The 14,764-nt window shown below is 36.4% G+C and overlaps 1 protein-coding gene across 1 annotated transcript in view; it reads left to right on the top strand.

Moving 5' to 3' along the window:
* Positions 1–13,945, top strand: part of TTK (TTK protein kinase) — a 21,700-nt gene extending 7,755 nt beyond the window's left edge. Inside the window, exons 5-21 of the mRNA XM_009078754.1 lie at positions 1–90; positions 220–295; positions 377–474; positions 1,005–1,104; positions 1,774–1,897; positions 3,237–3,423; positions 3,538–3,669; positions 5,299–5,425; positions 6,508–6,600; positions 7,928–8,085; positions 8,176–8,327; positions 9,529–9,653; positions 9,962–10,042; positions 11,925–12,101; positions 12,816–12,906; positions 13,151–13,248; positions 13,581–13,945. The exon at positions 1–90 is cut by the window's left edge and continues 8 nt beyond it. Of these exons, the coding sequence (XP_009077002.1) occupies positions 1–90; positions 220–295; positions 377–474; positions 1,005–1,104; positions 1,774–1,897; positions 3,237–3,423; positions 3,538–3,669; positions 5,299–5,425; positions 6,508–6,600; positions 7,928–8,085; positions 8,176–8,327; positions 9,529–9,653; positions 9,962–10,042; positions 11,925–12,101; positions 12,816–12,906; positions 13,151–13,248; positions 13,581–13,670 (1,999 nt within the window). The 3' untranslated portion in view covers positions 13,671–13,945. The remainder of the gene's footprint in view (positions 91–219; positions 296–376; positions 475–1,004; positions 1,105–1,773; positions 1,898–3,236; positions 3,424–3,537; positions 3,670–5,298; positions 5,426–6,507; positions 6,601–7,927; positions 8,086–8,175; positions 8,328–9,528; positions 9,654–9,961; positions 10,043–11,924; positions 12,102–12,815; positions 12,907–13,150; positions 13,249–13,580) is intronic.
* Positions 13,946–14,764: the final 819 nt, after the last annotated feature.

Below are 14,764 nucleotides of genomic sequence, written 5' to 3' on the forward strand. Positions count from 1 at the left end.
TGGACTTCAAAACATAGTTGGAAATCACAGAAGCAGAAAAAGAAAGGATTCTAGTGAAAATTCTTCTACTGTTACCAGACTTTTGCTTGGGTAATGTCGTGATTTCTTATTTAATTTCTTGTAACATCATTTAAACCAAAACCAAGCACATACACTACAGTGTTTTTGTGTGTGGGTTTTGATTGTTAGTTGTTTTTGTTTGGCTTTTTTTTACTTCAGGGAAGAGAAGTCACAGGACCTTGGTGCTCCAGTTAATTACCACCATTCATTAAGACCACTAAGCAAATCTAACCAGGTAGAACCTGTAAGATTTTCTTAAAATTCTTAAACTGTTCATTCTACTTTATGCACCTGATAACTTTTAATTTGCTCTTAGGCTTGCCCATTTGGGAGGGTTCCTGTTAAACTGCTCTCTGATGATGGTGATGATGTAGAGGATACAGATGTCCCACTTACAGCTAGTGTTGTGAAGAGGTATGGTTGAGTTTACTGTAGCACAACAGATTCTAATACTCTTTTTCAACAATGGTTTTATTGGATAGAGGAAATGCCAGATGTTAAGAGTATTAAAATTGACTGGAAGGTTGTAGACAAACAGTCATTATACTTGCAATAGGTATTGCAGTAACCTACTTCTGATCTTATTTTACTTGGATTCCTCGTATGAAAGCATGCAAAGATCAAGTTCTTGTCCTGGCTAATCACTAGGCTCAAAAGAAACAGATGAAGGCAAAAGTAAATGTTGTTCAAAATAACTTTGTGTATTTCAGTTCTTAAAACTAGATACGGGGCAGTTTTGTAACTTCCAAAGTATTTTTAAATTCTCATTTTTAACAGCCATTGTATTGTTTCTCACTTGGCTGTTGGAGTGGACCTGCTTTTCTGTGTATTTGAGACTTGTAGCCTAAGGTCTTTGTGCACCTGTCTTTTTCACCTGGTTCACAAAAGGCCATTGCTACACTGTATGTTGGCATGTGATGTAATTAACCATGTTACTTCAACAGGCAAATATCCAGCTCCAAATGTACAGCCTTTGTTGCCCCTTTTCCACTCTCAGAACCGAAATCTAGTAAGCGTGATTCGTATGGCCTGGGAGACTTACAGGTGACTTCAATATTTTCAAAATACATGTAGGAAACTCTAGCTATGCTATTAGAAAGATAATAACACTTTGAATTCAAGGAAGAAATAAGGTAGAATTTTCAAGTGTTAAGTAATCCGTTGTGAATAGAAATGTACACTGTGGCTTTTCAATTTGAAAATTGTTATGCATAATCAGGCATTAAGGAAGAGCTTTCTCTGTACAGTACATCTGATGTGAATTCAGTACAGTACTTCTGGGAATGGTGTTCATAAATAATATAATGATTTCTAAGAGGGGGATAAATAGATATCAGTATGGCTACAGGAGCTCTTTGAGCTGGAGCAATGAGTTTTGGCATGGGAAGCACTCTACTCAATGAAGTCCATTTAACTGAGTTTCAGTGCTCTATGGAGCAATAAATTATGGCTTTTGATAGAGATGAATTCTCAGCTATGCCTTGCATTTTCATGTCCTATGTCCCCATCCCCAGGAGAAAATTCCAGAATAGAAAGCATTTAGGTCTTTGTTACAGGAACTGTATTATGGAAGTTCAGGGTGTTGATGTATTAAAAAAATGATAAAAATAATGCTCATTTCTGTAACTGCATTGGTCATTTAATTATCATAAGGAAATATGTTTTGGGCACTATGCTAGGTATTCTTTTTAAGGTGCTTTTTATATTCTGTAGACTGTACAAGGGAAAAGTTCTTTACAGTTGCAGATGTTGGATGAGGACAGCTTAGAAATGGCTACCAGTTCAACTGTAACTCTCAAACCCAAAGTGGATACAAGTCTTGTGATGAAAAAAGAAGGTAACTATTAATGTGCTGTTTGAGTTGTTTGAAATAGAAGAAGCCTTGAAAATATGCTGTTTTGTATTTTTGCAAAAACACATTGCCAAATGTTTTTCAAAAAGTGAAAGGTTGAGCTGATTTGAATTGAGTAGCATTTAATTAAATTTTGGCTTTTAAGTGGCATCTGTGATAGCTGTGGAAAAAATACCACCCTAAAACCCACAAAAAACCTAACTGTGGTGTGCTAAGCTTGAAGGAAAATACCAATGTGTCATGCTAATTCATTATGCCCTTACCTCTTGTAATACACATAAGTAATAGGTATTGAAATAGCAACGGTGTGGTTTCAGCTTACGACTTGCCAGCCTGAGAGTAGGAAAATACTGATAGAGTATCAGATAAGTGCTAGTTTATACTATAAAGAAAGTAGATTTTGGCTGAGACAAAGTCAAGTGAAAGATTATAAACTTCTTGAAGGGTCTCTTTAGGTGGTGGGTTGTTTTTTTTTTGTTTTTTTTTTTTTTTTTGTTTTTTTTTTTTTTTGAAACAGACTCAAATTTAGTGGGTTGGTTCTCCGGTGACTTTTCTTCTATATGCTCCTAGCTTACCCTGTAGATGTGTAGCTCTAATTTGGTTTATTAAAGCTTAATTTGAGATTGTTTTGGCTGAAATAAACTTTAAAAGGTGAAGCCACAATGCTCTTTAACTTGAAAACTTGAAAAATGTGCGAAGCTCCTGCAATTCTCTCTGAATGCAGTATGTCTGCGTTCTCTGTTGATTTCAGCACTCTGCTTTCTATCCTGTTTACCCGTTAGTATGTGAAAATCTAGGTTGCTTTTGCTGCTGCTGTTTATGTATCAGGAACTACTTCTTACAGCCCTTTGGTCAGGCTTCTCTTGTCTTGCCTGGCTTCAGTCATTACACTGGATTATAGGTTGCCTGTTGTCACAGACAACAGACTTGTAATTTGAAGTATTGCAAAAAGCTGATATTCAGTGCTTTATAAACCTGCTCAGCATCCCAGGATGTTGTAGTACAAATGACAAAGATGATCTTGTTCTGTGTGTTGGTGAAGGAAACAGCTGTATCTTACTGTTGTAGTATCCTAAGATTTTGAACACAGTTACCATGTTACTACACTGAATTAAATATGAACCCTGAAGATTACATTAATGCCTTTTTATGCTTTATTAGTAAAGTAAATCAACTGTGTTTCTTTACTCTGATCTAGAAAATAAGGTCAAAATCTTTGAGAAACTGTGGGATAAATCTGTTAGAACCTATTTCAAGTACTAAGTATCAAGTCTTTTTAATCATATAGTTTGTTTCGTGTTTTTGTTTGTTTGTTTTTTTCCAGGAAATAAAGTTCAGTGTCAGGAGCTGAAAATAACAGAGCCCAGGAGTCTGGAAAGTCAACAGCAGCAGTCTGGTTTTGATGAAAGCTGTAGAAAGCCATTAGAACAGATTAAACTGAACTGTCTTAGTGCCCAAAAAAAATGGTCAATTCAAGAAGAGTCACAGAAAAGCTGCTATAGAGAGGTAAAGTAACAGGAATATGCAGTACATGTGTGCTAGCAGCAGCCTTCACATGTTCAAGAAATGATTTCTGTGTTCATAATTGTGGCTCCCTGTATGGAATAATATCTTGCTCTGAAAAGGGAAAGCAGCCTTGAACAGTCTGGTCATCCTGTTTCTAAAGTGTTGTCACCACCAGAGGCTGTTTCTAAGAAAAACGATCCTTCACGTGTTTGTGAAACACCAAGCACCACATGTGATGACTATATGGCCTGGTAAGCCACTTCTTTTGAGCTGCACGTTCATGAACACTAGTCAATCTCTGGAAAGACTTAAGCAGTTTTTAACAGAGTTTCTTGAATTCTGGTCATCCTGTTTCTAAAGTGTTGTCACCACCAGAGGCTGTTTCTAAGAAAAACGATCCTTCACGTGTTTGTGAAACACCAAGCACCACATGTGATGACTATATGGCCTGGTAAGCCACTTCTTTTGAGCTGCACGTTCATGAACACTAGTCAATCTCTGGAAAGACTTAAGCAGTTTTTAACAGAGTTTCTTGAATTGTTTCTGTTCAGACAGCAAACGTTCCAAGTGCTTCCAACACTTGGTGTCAAGTGCCTGACTTGGAGATTCAGATCACGTTTAGGGAACTCTGCCTTCTGTTAGATTTTCAGCATTTGGGTGTACACCATCAAATCACCAAGTCCTCATTACAGCATTTACCTCTCTCTGATCCCTGCTATGAGACAGTTTTGTGTGGCTGACAGGCTTTTTAGACTGACAGCTGTATATCAGTCTGGTTCTAATGTTGCAAGTGTCTGAGGGTTTTATAAAATACTGCAGGGAATCTCAAGGCTTGCAGAAATAAGCACTTAAGTTAGGAAATGCTAGCATTTGTTTATCCATGCAATCTTAAATTAGGCATAAACCCCTATGCCTGTGTTGGCAAATCTTCCTAATTATATGATTACTTACTATTTTGATAAGTCCTAGGCTGAATCATGTAGGTAAAGGTTGGATGCTGAGTAAGCACTGTTCCTGTTGGTAGGACCTCTGTCTCTGTAGCTGTAGAATTTAGAGTACATATAAGGAATGAAGCACTTCATCTCACAGAGGAGCTTGAAAAAAGTAGTCCTTGAATAGATTTGGTTTTACTTTTAAACTTTGGTAATGTGGAAATAAAAGAAGTTAAATCTCATTACATACAGTATGCATGCACATGGTAAACATGTAGAATTCTGAGTGCTTTAGTGTTCAGTGAGGACCATGATTTGGCTGGTTTTCTCCTTTTTAAAAAGCTTTTCTAATTTTACTCTACAAAAATCTTAGGCCATATGCATTCTTCTCCAGTTCTGATCTCGGCATATTGTGGGGAAAAATCAAGTATGTTTGTATAACTAAACATATGGTAGGCACATCAAAGGAATAAAGAAAAGAAAAATGATTTCTTACAGTCTTTAGTAATCTTAAATACATGATGTTTATGCTCACATACAGTAGCTACAGCTCTGAAGGCAATCGTGGCAGGCTTTTTGAAGTTTTGTCTCAATATGCTCAGTTTAAAAAGTAATTTAAAAAGGTTTTGAATAAATAACAATGACCTGAAAAAAGCTAACTGTGGGTCAAACTGTCTCCTGGTCAGCTCTTCTAGCTATATAGTGCTGTACTGTTGTCTGAAGATGACAATTTAGTTAGTGCTTTGAAATATATTTCCTAAGCATGCTTAAGTGTTCTTCTAAAGCACTGCTAAGGCAAGAAGCTGAAGTAATCTTAATGCTAATTATCAAATGTAGTGGAGGCTTGGGCTCCTGCTAGTCAATAGAGTTTAACTGTCAAGATGAACTGAAGTTTTGGACTTTTTTAAAAGTCTCTAAAAATACAACTAAATGCATAATTTTCCTTAGTTTCAGCACACCAGTTGTAAAGGACAGGTTTCTACCAGGATGTCAAATGTCCACTCCCTACAGCCAGTTCCCATATTATCTACCACATACTCCAGCAACTCCATTTCAAAATCAAGTTGGCTTGCAGGTAACAATTTCAGTCTGTCTTCTGTCAGTTTTGGGTACATGTCTTCACTGGGGACTACTTTGGGTAAAATATATGTATGTATATATTTTTCTTTGAATCTAAAGTTGTTCATTTTTCTGGATAAGTAATGGAAAGTAGTCTATATTACTGATTCTCAGCATAATTGTTTCTTCACATGTGTTGGAATTGAAGTCAGTCAGCTCTTGAAAAATCAGTTGTGTCAAAATCCTGGAGCCTTTGTCTGCAACCTAAGCCTTTTCAAATCCTAATTAATGACAGGCAAGAACTGGAGTCACTATTTTTGTTCTGCTGTGCTTTTATAGTGGCACTACCACTACAGTGGCACACCAATAAAGAGAAGCTGTGTGTGTTGAAAACCATAAGAGTCTGAGGGAGGCAAAAGAATGAAGAATCACATTTCTCCTTCCATTTTGCTAGATTTCATAAATTTTGGCCTGAAATTTTGTACAAATAGATTACCCTAGATGTGTTGTACATTCAGGTGGGAATCTTCCCAGTTGTAGATAGAATTTGAGGATAGGTTTAAACTTCCTCTCAGGGGAACAATATATAAGACTTGAGGCTGCTATATGGCTTGATACAGCACATATGGGCAATACAGACTGTTTCACCTTCTCTGCACTAAAATCTTCTAGCTAGTAGTTAGCTTCAAATAAAATAATAGGTGATTTGGGTACAGCTCTAAATGAGTTGCATGCTGGGATGGAAAGGCTCTTAGATTATCTTAGTTTCTGACATTACCTGTAAAGAGGGAGATAATTGGTAAGGATCTGGGAAGCCTGAGTAAAGAACACCCTTTCTTAATTTCCAGTGTGAAGAGCATTGCTATCTTTTATAAGAGTTCAGTGATGTTACATGTCAAGTGATGAGCACTATACAAATACTTTTGATATGGGGATCTTTTTAGCTTTCCTTTAAAGTTTAGCTTTACTGCACTTTATCTTGTTCAGAAATACCAAAACAATTAAAGCATTTGAACTTAATAAAAAGTAGAATTCTGCCAAGTTCTGCTGCATGTATGCCAATAGCTATTTCTTTACCTTTTCTGTATGTGTACACAGGTTCCAGCTTCTATACCTGCACATGAATGTCTTGCCATAAAAGGAAGAATTTATACAGTGTTAAAGCAAATAGGCAGTGGAGGCTCAAGCAAGGTAAGATGCTCCTTTATCCTTTTAGGCAGTCACTCATTTACACAGTAGTAGTTGTGTTTGTAAATATATATGTTGAAATCCATCCAAAGAGTGCCTGGTACTAACATGTACAAAGTGTTTGACCCAGAGAACCTAGAAATTTGTTGCTTTAATGCTATGCTTAGACTTTATCCCTCGTGGATGCAGAAGAAGCATAGTGCACAGATTAGACTTGGTACAATGCTGTTTTATCTGAGTCTTTGGATAGCCTGCAGTCATAACTGAATGTATAACTATGAAAATGATGCCTCAGTTTATTACAAGTAAAACTAGTGGGTAGATAAAGGGGCTGGTGAGGTTTAATTGTTTAAGCGGTCTTGCCCTTTGTGAACCCATGTTGACTGTGCCTGATCATTGCATGGTCATTTAAAAGCCTTCCTTTAGTACTGAGTATGAAATTCTCTGAAATTTTTCCCAGGAACTGAGGTTAGGCTAACAGGTCTGTAATTTCTGGGTCTTCCCTCATGCCCTACTTATAAATTGGAATAACATTAGCCAGCTTCCAGTCAGCAGGGACCTCCAGAAAGAAAAGCTTGTTGTGTTGGCAGTGTACAATTGTAGAATGAGGTAGCATGTCAGGGCCCTCTGTGTGTCACTTGGTTTCATAGTCTGCTTAAAGTAAGGTCAAAACGGAGCTGGTTGCTCTTAGTTTTTGTGTGTATCTTTTGAGTATTGCTATGAATGGAGTTTTCACAGCCTATATGGACAACCTGTTTCCCTGTTTGTCTACATTATGGTGAAAAACAATTCCCAGTTTTGTAATTCTTCTTGTTTTTAGCTGTGTCTGTTGCCTCTTATACTCTGATGGTTCAAGAGGAGTTTGTCCCTTTTTATACCTTCCCTTTAAATAGCTGAAGACAGCAGTAAGATTCCCTGTAGCCTTCTCATCTTAAGGCTAAGAGACTCAGTGCCTTCATCTTCTCATGTGCTGTGTGGTCTAATCTGCAAATGATCTTGGTGTAACAAAATCAAAGTGCAGTGGCAGATCAAACACACCTCTGGGAAGTGCTATTTTGTAATCTTTATCATAGGAACTCTTCAGACTTGTGATCTAATACACCTAGTAAAATACAATGTGGCTCTAAGGTGGTTTCTGACAGAGGGTTGTTTCTCTTGTAACTGGTGCTTTTTCCTGACTTTTCTTCATGCTGTCTTGTATGAAATTCTTTGTGTTTCTTCTTCCTTTTGAAAAGGTAGAGCTTTTCTTTGACATTCTAGCTGTGGTGAGATAAAGGACCATCGCAAATCAGAACTAGGAAAGAAGTTGTTAACTGATACTGTTTTGCAGGTGTATCAAGTGCTGAATGAGAAGAAGCAGCTGTATGCTGTCAAATATGTGAATCTACAGGAGGCTGATCAACAGACTGTTGAGAGCTATAAGAATGAAATTGCTCACTTGAACAAGCTGCAGAAACACAGCGATAAGATCATCCGCCTTTATGGCTAGTGAGTAAACACTGATCTTATTTAACCAGTATCTCTAAATAAGATGATGTTTCCTTAAATTTTAACATAAGTATATTTATTTGTTTTTAGTGAAATTACTGATCAACATATCTACATGGTAATGGAGTGTGGAAATATTGATCTCAATAGCTGGCTCAAAAAGAAAAAAACCATTGATCCCTTGGAACGGAAGAGTTATTGGAAACATATGCTGGAAGCTGTTCACACAATTCATGAATATGGTATTCTAAAATAATTCTAGGTATTTGTATGGTTATGTGGTAGATAATATGAATGCATTTTAATTTTGGAGGTGGTACTGTTCTTTAGTTTTGGTGTAAGTTAGCAATCTTCAAAGATGGGAATTTACTGTATTCTGAATAGCAAAATCAGTGTAACAAAAGACAGAAGTAAATCCTGATGCAGAGGTAGACTTGGCTAACTCAGAGTGATCTGCAAATATGACTTGGTAATGCTTTCTGTTTGCTTGTAACAGCCAGAAAATATTTTCTGTATTAGACTATATTGTGTACTCCCAATACTACCTGTTCTCTATTAGTCTTAAATTTTAGCCAATCTTCCTCTCCAAAAGAAGCTTTGACATTAATAGTAGCTAATACACAGCTCTGTCATCTTTACTTTGACATGATGTTTCAGCTTTTTCCTCAGGCCTTCTTTTCCTCTTTACCCATCTAATTGAAGTGTATGCACCTGTATTCTGTTTAGCTGTATAGCATAAAGGAGAGAGCAGATTTGGATCCTTTTCTTGTTTAAGTGAAGAGTTGAACCTATAGCAGAGAGCATCACTTCAGCACTAGAACACTCAATAATATAGAAAAACCTACTAAAATACAGGCTTCATGCATATGTGATGTGCCTTTGAAGCAAACAATTTTGTGAAATATCATGATGTATCAGTTGATTATGTAGTTAATAACCAAAATTCATAATAAAGTGTGTAAATAAGGTTTGTCAGAAGTCAGTCATGTGTACTCAGTGAATGGTGCCTTTGCTCAGACTAAGCAATATCATTCTTTGATTTTAAGTGCCTGCTTAGCTGAATATTTAAGAGGAAGCTGCAGGCATGGACAGGTCACAAAATTGCTCCAGAGCAGCAGTTCAGTGTGGCAGTGTGCACATACAGCTGGAGGGACTGTCCCAAACTGAGAAACTCTGCAACTCAAATATCTTGGAGCTGTTTTGGGCTGCCTGCAGATTTGAATAAGTAATAATTCACACTGTAAAGTCATGCAAATCTTAATTGTTTAAAAAGAAATGGGAACACTTTTATGAAATCTGCAGAGAATAGTGTGGGTTTGGCCAGTTCAAGTTGATCCGCACCTTCTCTCTGGGCAAAGGTTATGGGAATTGAGTAATAGAAAACCCTATAGTAGTAACTTGGATTGACTAAACCTGTATTAACTTTAAACTCTTTTTTCACAGGCATTATTCACAGTGATTTGAAACCAGCAAATTTCCTGATAGTTGATGGAATGTTAAAACTAATTGACTTTGGCATTGCAAACCAAATGCAGCCAGATGTGACAAGCATCGTTAAAGACTCTCAGGTGAAATACTTCTGGAAAATCCCACATACTTTTCTGTAAAGTTCTATAGTACCTGCTGAGAATGTTGATGATTGTAATGATTTCACTTAATATTGAAATTTTATGCTGAATGATTTTATATGTGTATATAAATATTCATGTATATGGATTTTTACATGTTTTTATTGAGCAGAATAACAACGGCCTTAATAGGAACAAATTTTCAGGATGCTCTTCAGTGTTTTGAGACAAAAATCTAACTTTTTATTAAGTGAGTTAAGTAAACTGCATGCTTCACTTAAAGGAATGTTTTTGCATTTTATGGCTAGGTTGGCACAATGAACTATATGCCCCCAGAAGCAATAAAAGATATGTCTTCCTATGGAGAAAATGGGAAGTCTCGATCTAAGGTAACATATGATCTTGTTTCTCCTATTTGCTTTGTGTTAAGAAGAAAGTAGTTCAGTCCTGTATTTTAAGATTTGGTTTTCTCAAAATCTTCCATCGAAACTCGAACATGAGGAAACTGATTGTGCCATGATGATGGTGGGCAGGGATTGAAGGCTAAGGTTAATCTCCCTAATTATCTACAGGCATTTGGCAGATGTTGGTTAGAAAAATGCATATGCTCAATGGGCACAGTTGAAAACAAAGCAGATGCACAGGCTTGGGCATTGGAGGAGCTGATGATATAATGATAATATCTAAATTGATAATAAAATCAAATATTTTAAGATCCATGTTTATGGAGGAATATAAGTTCCTCGATGGTGTCAGTGTGAGGAAATTGAACAGCATTACAGAGAACAGTGCAATACATGAGCCTTTCACATATCAGGCTGCACTAATGACTCATCTTACCAAAGTCTTTTGAGTATCTGAAGGGCCCACCATGCTGTGCCCCTCTGAAATCACACCAGGATGGAGTTTTCATGGTGTTCCTGGGAAGTCTTCCATGGAGTCAAGTGAGAAAATGAATCATTCCTCAGTCACTTCTTGGTTGCCTATTATGCTACTTATGCCCTTTTATTTTAACTTCATTCTGCCAAAAATTGGTGGAGCTCTTATGGTACTGCTAGCTGCTACACCACTGCTTTCTAGCATTCTGCATAAATAGTCTTGGCTTAGAATTTTTTCTGAGCAAGAAAATTTGCTTTCTGATGCAGACCAGTGCATTAAGTTTGCTTGCACAACAAGTTATGATGATGCTTGTGTCATTGTCATGTTTTTGAGTCTGTTTAAGTGACAGGCAGGTTTTGCAAGTAATGAGTAATACTTAATAAGGTCTTTTAAAAGATGATACAATGAAGTTTAGTATTTTAGGGCCACATGTATGAGTTCTGTATATCACATTAATTTTTTTTTGTGTTGTGGATTGTAGAAATTTTAGAACATTAGCAGGGCAACAGAACATGAATGATGAGGAAAGTACTGAAGTAAAGCATTGTCACACTGGCAGTCAAACTTTAGTTAAGGGGTACATAGTTTTGTGGAGAAGTATTTACCAAAAGGAATCCAAGGGTACATGCATATACACAAAGACTAACTTTTAACAGCTGAATGGAAGTGTTATTACGTAGTGACAGTCTTGTCTTTCTAAATACAGAATAGGGTATTATACATGGATTTTCTTTAAGGATGATACTTTTTACCTTAATGTTTTTAAAAATTGCATGCAAAGTGTAGGCTTGTTCTGGAGCTCAGTTCATCAAAGCAAAGCTCTAACCACTGTGCTGGGAGTCAGGGTCTCTATGTGCCTCTTTTCCCACCTCCCTCATCTCCCCCACTCGATGTGCTTTAATTTCAACAGGAGAAGTGAAAAGTCCTCCTACAAAAAACAGCCTGGGTGTGGTGGTTGAAATAGGGATCTGAATCCTTTAAATCCAGAGGAACTGTGGCTTCCCACTTTGGGGACATAGCTATCATGTCTAACTGGTTTCTGGATTGAATTAATTTAGTATGCTTTTAGTTGTATTTATTTATGAATCTGAAGTTAGAATCCTGCGGTTCAACTTGTTAAGGACTAACTTTATTTTAAATAAGTTGATTTCCAAAGATAATTAATAAGAATAGCTTTCTTATAGACTATTGATGAATGAAGCCACATCACTGTCTTAGTAGATAATGGCATGCTGCCTTGGTCATCTCGTGTGGGAGCTACCAAGATCTGTTAGCCAATGCAAAGTACACATACTGTTAAATGAAATGACTGTACAATTACTTGATAAATTGACTGAAGAGACAGTTTTAAAAGGTGAGGACTAATCTTTATTTCTTTTTTTTTAATATTAGATAAGTCCCAAAAGTGACGTTTGGTCCTTGGGATGCATTTTGTACTGTATGACATATGGAAGGACTCCATTTCAACATATAACAAGTCCACTAAATAAACTGCATGCTATTGTTGATCCTAGCTATGAAATAGAATTCCCAGATATTGCTGAGAAGGATCTTCAAGATGTGCTAAAGGTAATTGTCCCTTGAAATTAATTTTGATTTAAATAATGGCAATTGCAATTTCTTTATTTAAAGCATTTTTTCTAAAACCGAATGAGTTTTGCTTGAGAACCTTTTTCCATAAATAAATCACTGCTACTTGTAGTAACAGACCTTATTCCAAAAGAAGACTCAATGGAGCTTGAATTACTTCATATAGTTTCCATACTGAAGTCTATTTTCAGCTCAGTACCAAATGAATAAATAAATACTTAAAGCAGTCTGACTGAACTCCTTTGGCTTAGCATCCAAAGTAAACACAGTAGCTTTTATACTCACCATCCCTTTCCCTCCCCCTGCACTTCCACCTGCTTTCGATTGAGCCCAATTTGTGTTGCTCAGCGGGTCACAAATTGAAGTCTAGAAACACTTAACCCCTTAACTTTCCTATCTGTGTCATTTTGTGTCATCCAGATTAAATGGATATTGTAGGTTCTGATTTCAAATCTTTCAACATTTGTTGCTTGAGTTAAACAGGACACCAAACTTTACTCTGAAGATAATAGCTCACAAGGGAAATTATGCTAATCAGTTAGTGCATTGTGAGTTGAGACTTTCTGAGGATGTAGTTTGGCAGTAAGAAGTCTTGTTATGCATCTCTGGGGTCTCTTAAAGCTCCTGACTGTTAATTCCTAGAAAAATTCTTAATTTATAGTCAAAGCATTGTTCCTCTTTTTTCATTTGCAGCGCTGTCTAATAAGAAATCCTAAACAAAGAATATCTGTCTCGGAGTTGCTGGTTCATCCCTATGTTCAGGTTCAGAGCCATTGTCAAACAGGTACACTTACTTTAAAAGACCTTTTTATTAAACAGTATTTAAAACTCTGCTTGGAAAAAAAAAAGCTTTACTCTTATATGTACCTTACACTTGCTGGCATAACTTTTTGTTGGTTTTGCTTGGTGCCCATGTCTGCTTCAGAAAATACTTGAGTGTTTTAATTCTTCAGCGTCTTACAAACTGCATTGGTAGTTTATACAGTGATAATTAATACAACTTCAGCCTAATAATACATTAACTGCAGGTGTCCCAAATACAAAAGGAACAACAGAGGAAGTGAAGCATATCCTTGGCCAGCTTGTTGGCTTGAATTCACCTAACTCTATTTCTAGAGCTGCGAGGGTAAGTGAAGTTTCTTTTCTATTTTGTATAGCAGTACATGCTTCCATATTGGAGACAATTAATGGAGTAAAATCTCTGCAACTAGTATGTTCTCAGCCAAATTGTGAAGCTCTAAGTTTGCTCACACTGCTAAGTCAGTGTATGTGTCTTTTTAGGCCCTATGTTGCATTACAACTGGTACAACTAAGCTGTCTTAAGTGTATTTTTATTTTCTGATTTTTGGTATGGACTATTTCAGTATGAGGTGACTCACTAGAAGCAGTAATGTTTGTTTAAATCCATGTGTGATACTAACTGTTCACCTGAATACCTGTGTTTGTGTTAACTTTCAGACTTTATATGAACAGTACAGCAGTGGTAAGAGTCTTGATGTATCAGCGTTTGCGAAACACTGGAGTCAAAAAACATGGACAACAAAATGATGTACTACTGTTCAGGATGCAAGAGATGTCTGGTTTGTTCAGAAAGTGTTTTGTGCTGCTAGCTTTTAAAAGGACAGTCAGCATAAAGTTCTCATTTTTAAATGTTCTTTGTGTCTTTGATAAAGCTTGCAGGTCATTAAGAAGAATTTAATTGAATGCTTTTCACTGTGAGCTCTTTCACTCCATGCCATTTGGGTTGAACAATGGCAATGGCTATTTGGTGATTATGGGCTGTTACTTATAAAAACACTAGTGTTTGGAGTACAAAACCTTGTAGGAGGATCTTTGAGTTCTCTTATCTGCCTGAAGCTAAGACAAAAGAAGTTCCAAGAATGCCAATTGGTGAACGTGACAAACATGTAAATATCTCTTGAAATATCTCATGGCATGAAAAGTGTGTAATGCTGTTCTGTCCTTTGCCAACAAACACCTTGTGTTCAGTTTTGTCCATAACTAAGGCAATAAGGACTCTGTATAAGCCATCAGTTACAATACTGGTAGAACCATGTATATGTCACCCCGTTTTTGAACTGTTCCTGTGGCTAAGTGATATATATGGTGGAAACATCAGTACTGTTATAAACTTATATGAATAAAATGGCTTTTGTTCTATTAAAAATGCTACTGTAAGTTACTTTGGTTTTCGAATTTCTAAATGATAGAAAATCCTTCAAGATTCATGATGATCACAAATCATTAATTTGGATTTTTCAAAGCATTAGTACTAAGCACTCTAAAATGCACTGAATGTAGCAGAACTGTATTTTGCATGATTGTTAGTGGATTGATCAGGTTTTGTTTTAACTGAATTACATTTCTGGTGCAAGTGTATGGATTTTAGATTTATTTAGATAATTGAAAGATGTTAAAATAACCAATAGCTTTAAATTGGCACAAGAAGAATCTTGCCTTCAGTTTCATGACAACTACTAAGTTCTTGGATGTCTTCTAAAATGTGGAGCTTGTCAGCTCTATCTTGAATCAAGCATTTTGAATTAGTCTGTTTACATTTAGAACTCAAATTTATTATTTAGGTGGTTCTTCCTGTGACATGAGTTAAAGTGTGATATACTTGATCAGTGATGGAAAATGTT

This window comes from Acanthisitta chloris, unplaced genomic scaffold, assembly GCF_000695815.1.
Source record: "Acanthisitta chloris isolate BGI_N310 unplaced genomic scaffold, ASM69581v1 scaffold4247, whole genome shotgun sequence".
NCBI classification, from domain to species: domain Eukaryota; kingdom Metazoa; phylum Chordata; class Aves; order Passeriformes; family Acanthisittidae; genus Acanthisitta; species Acanthisitta chloris.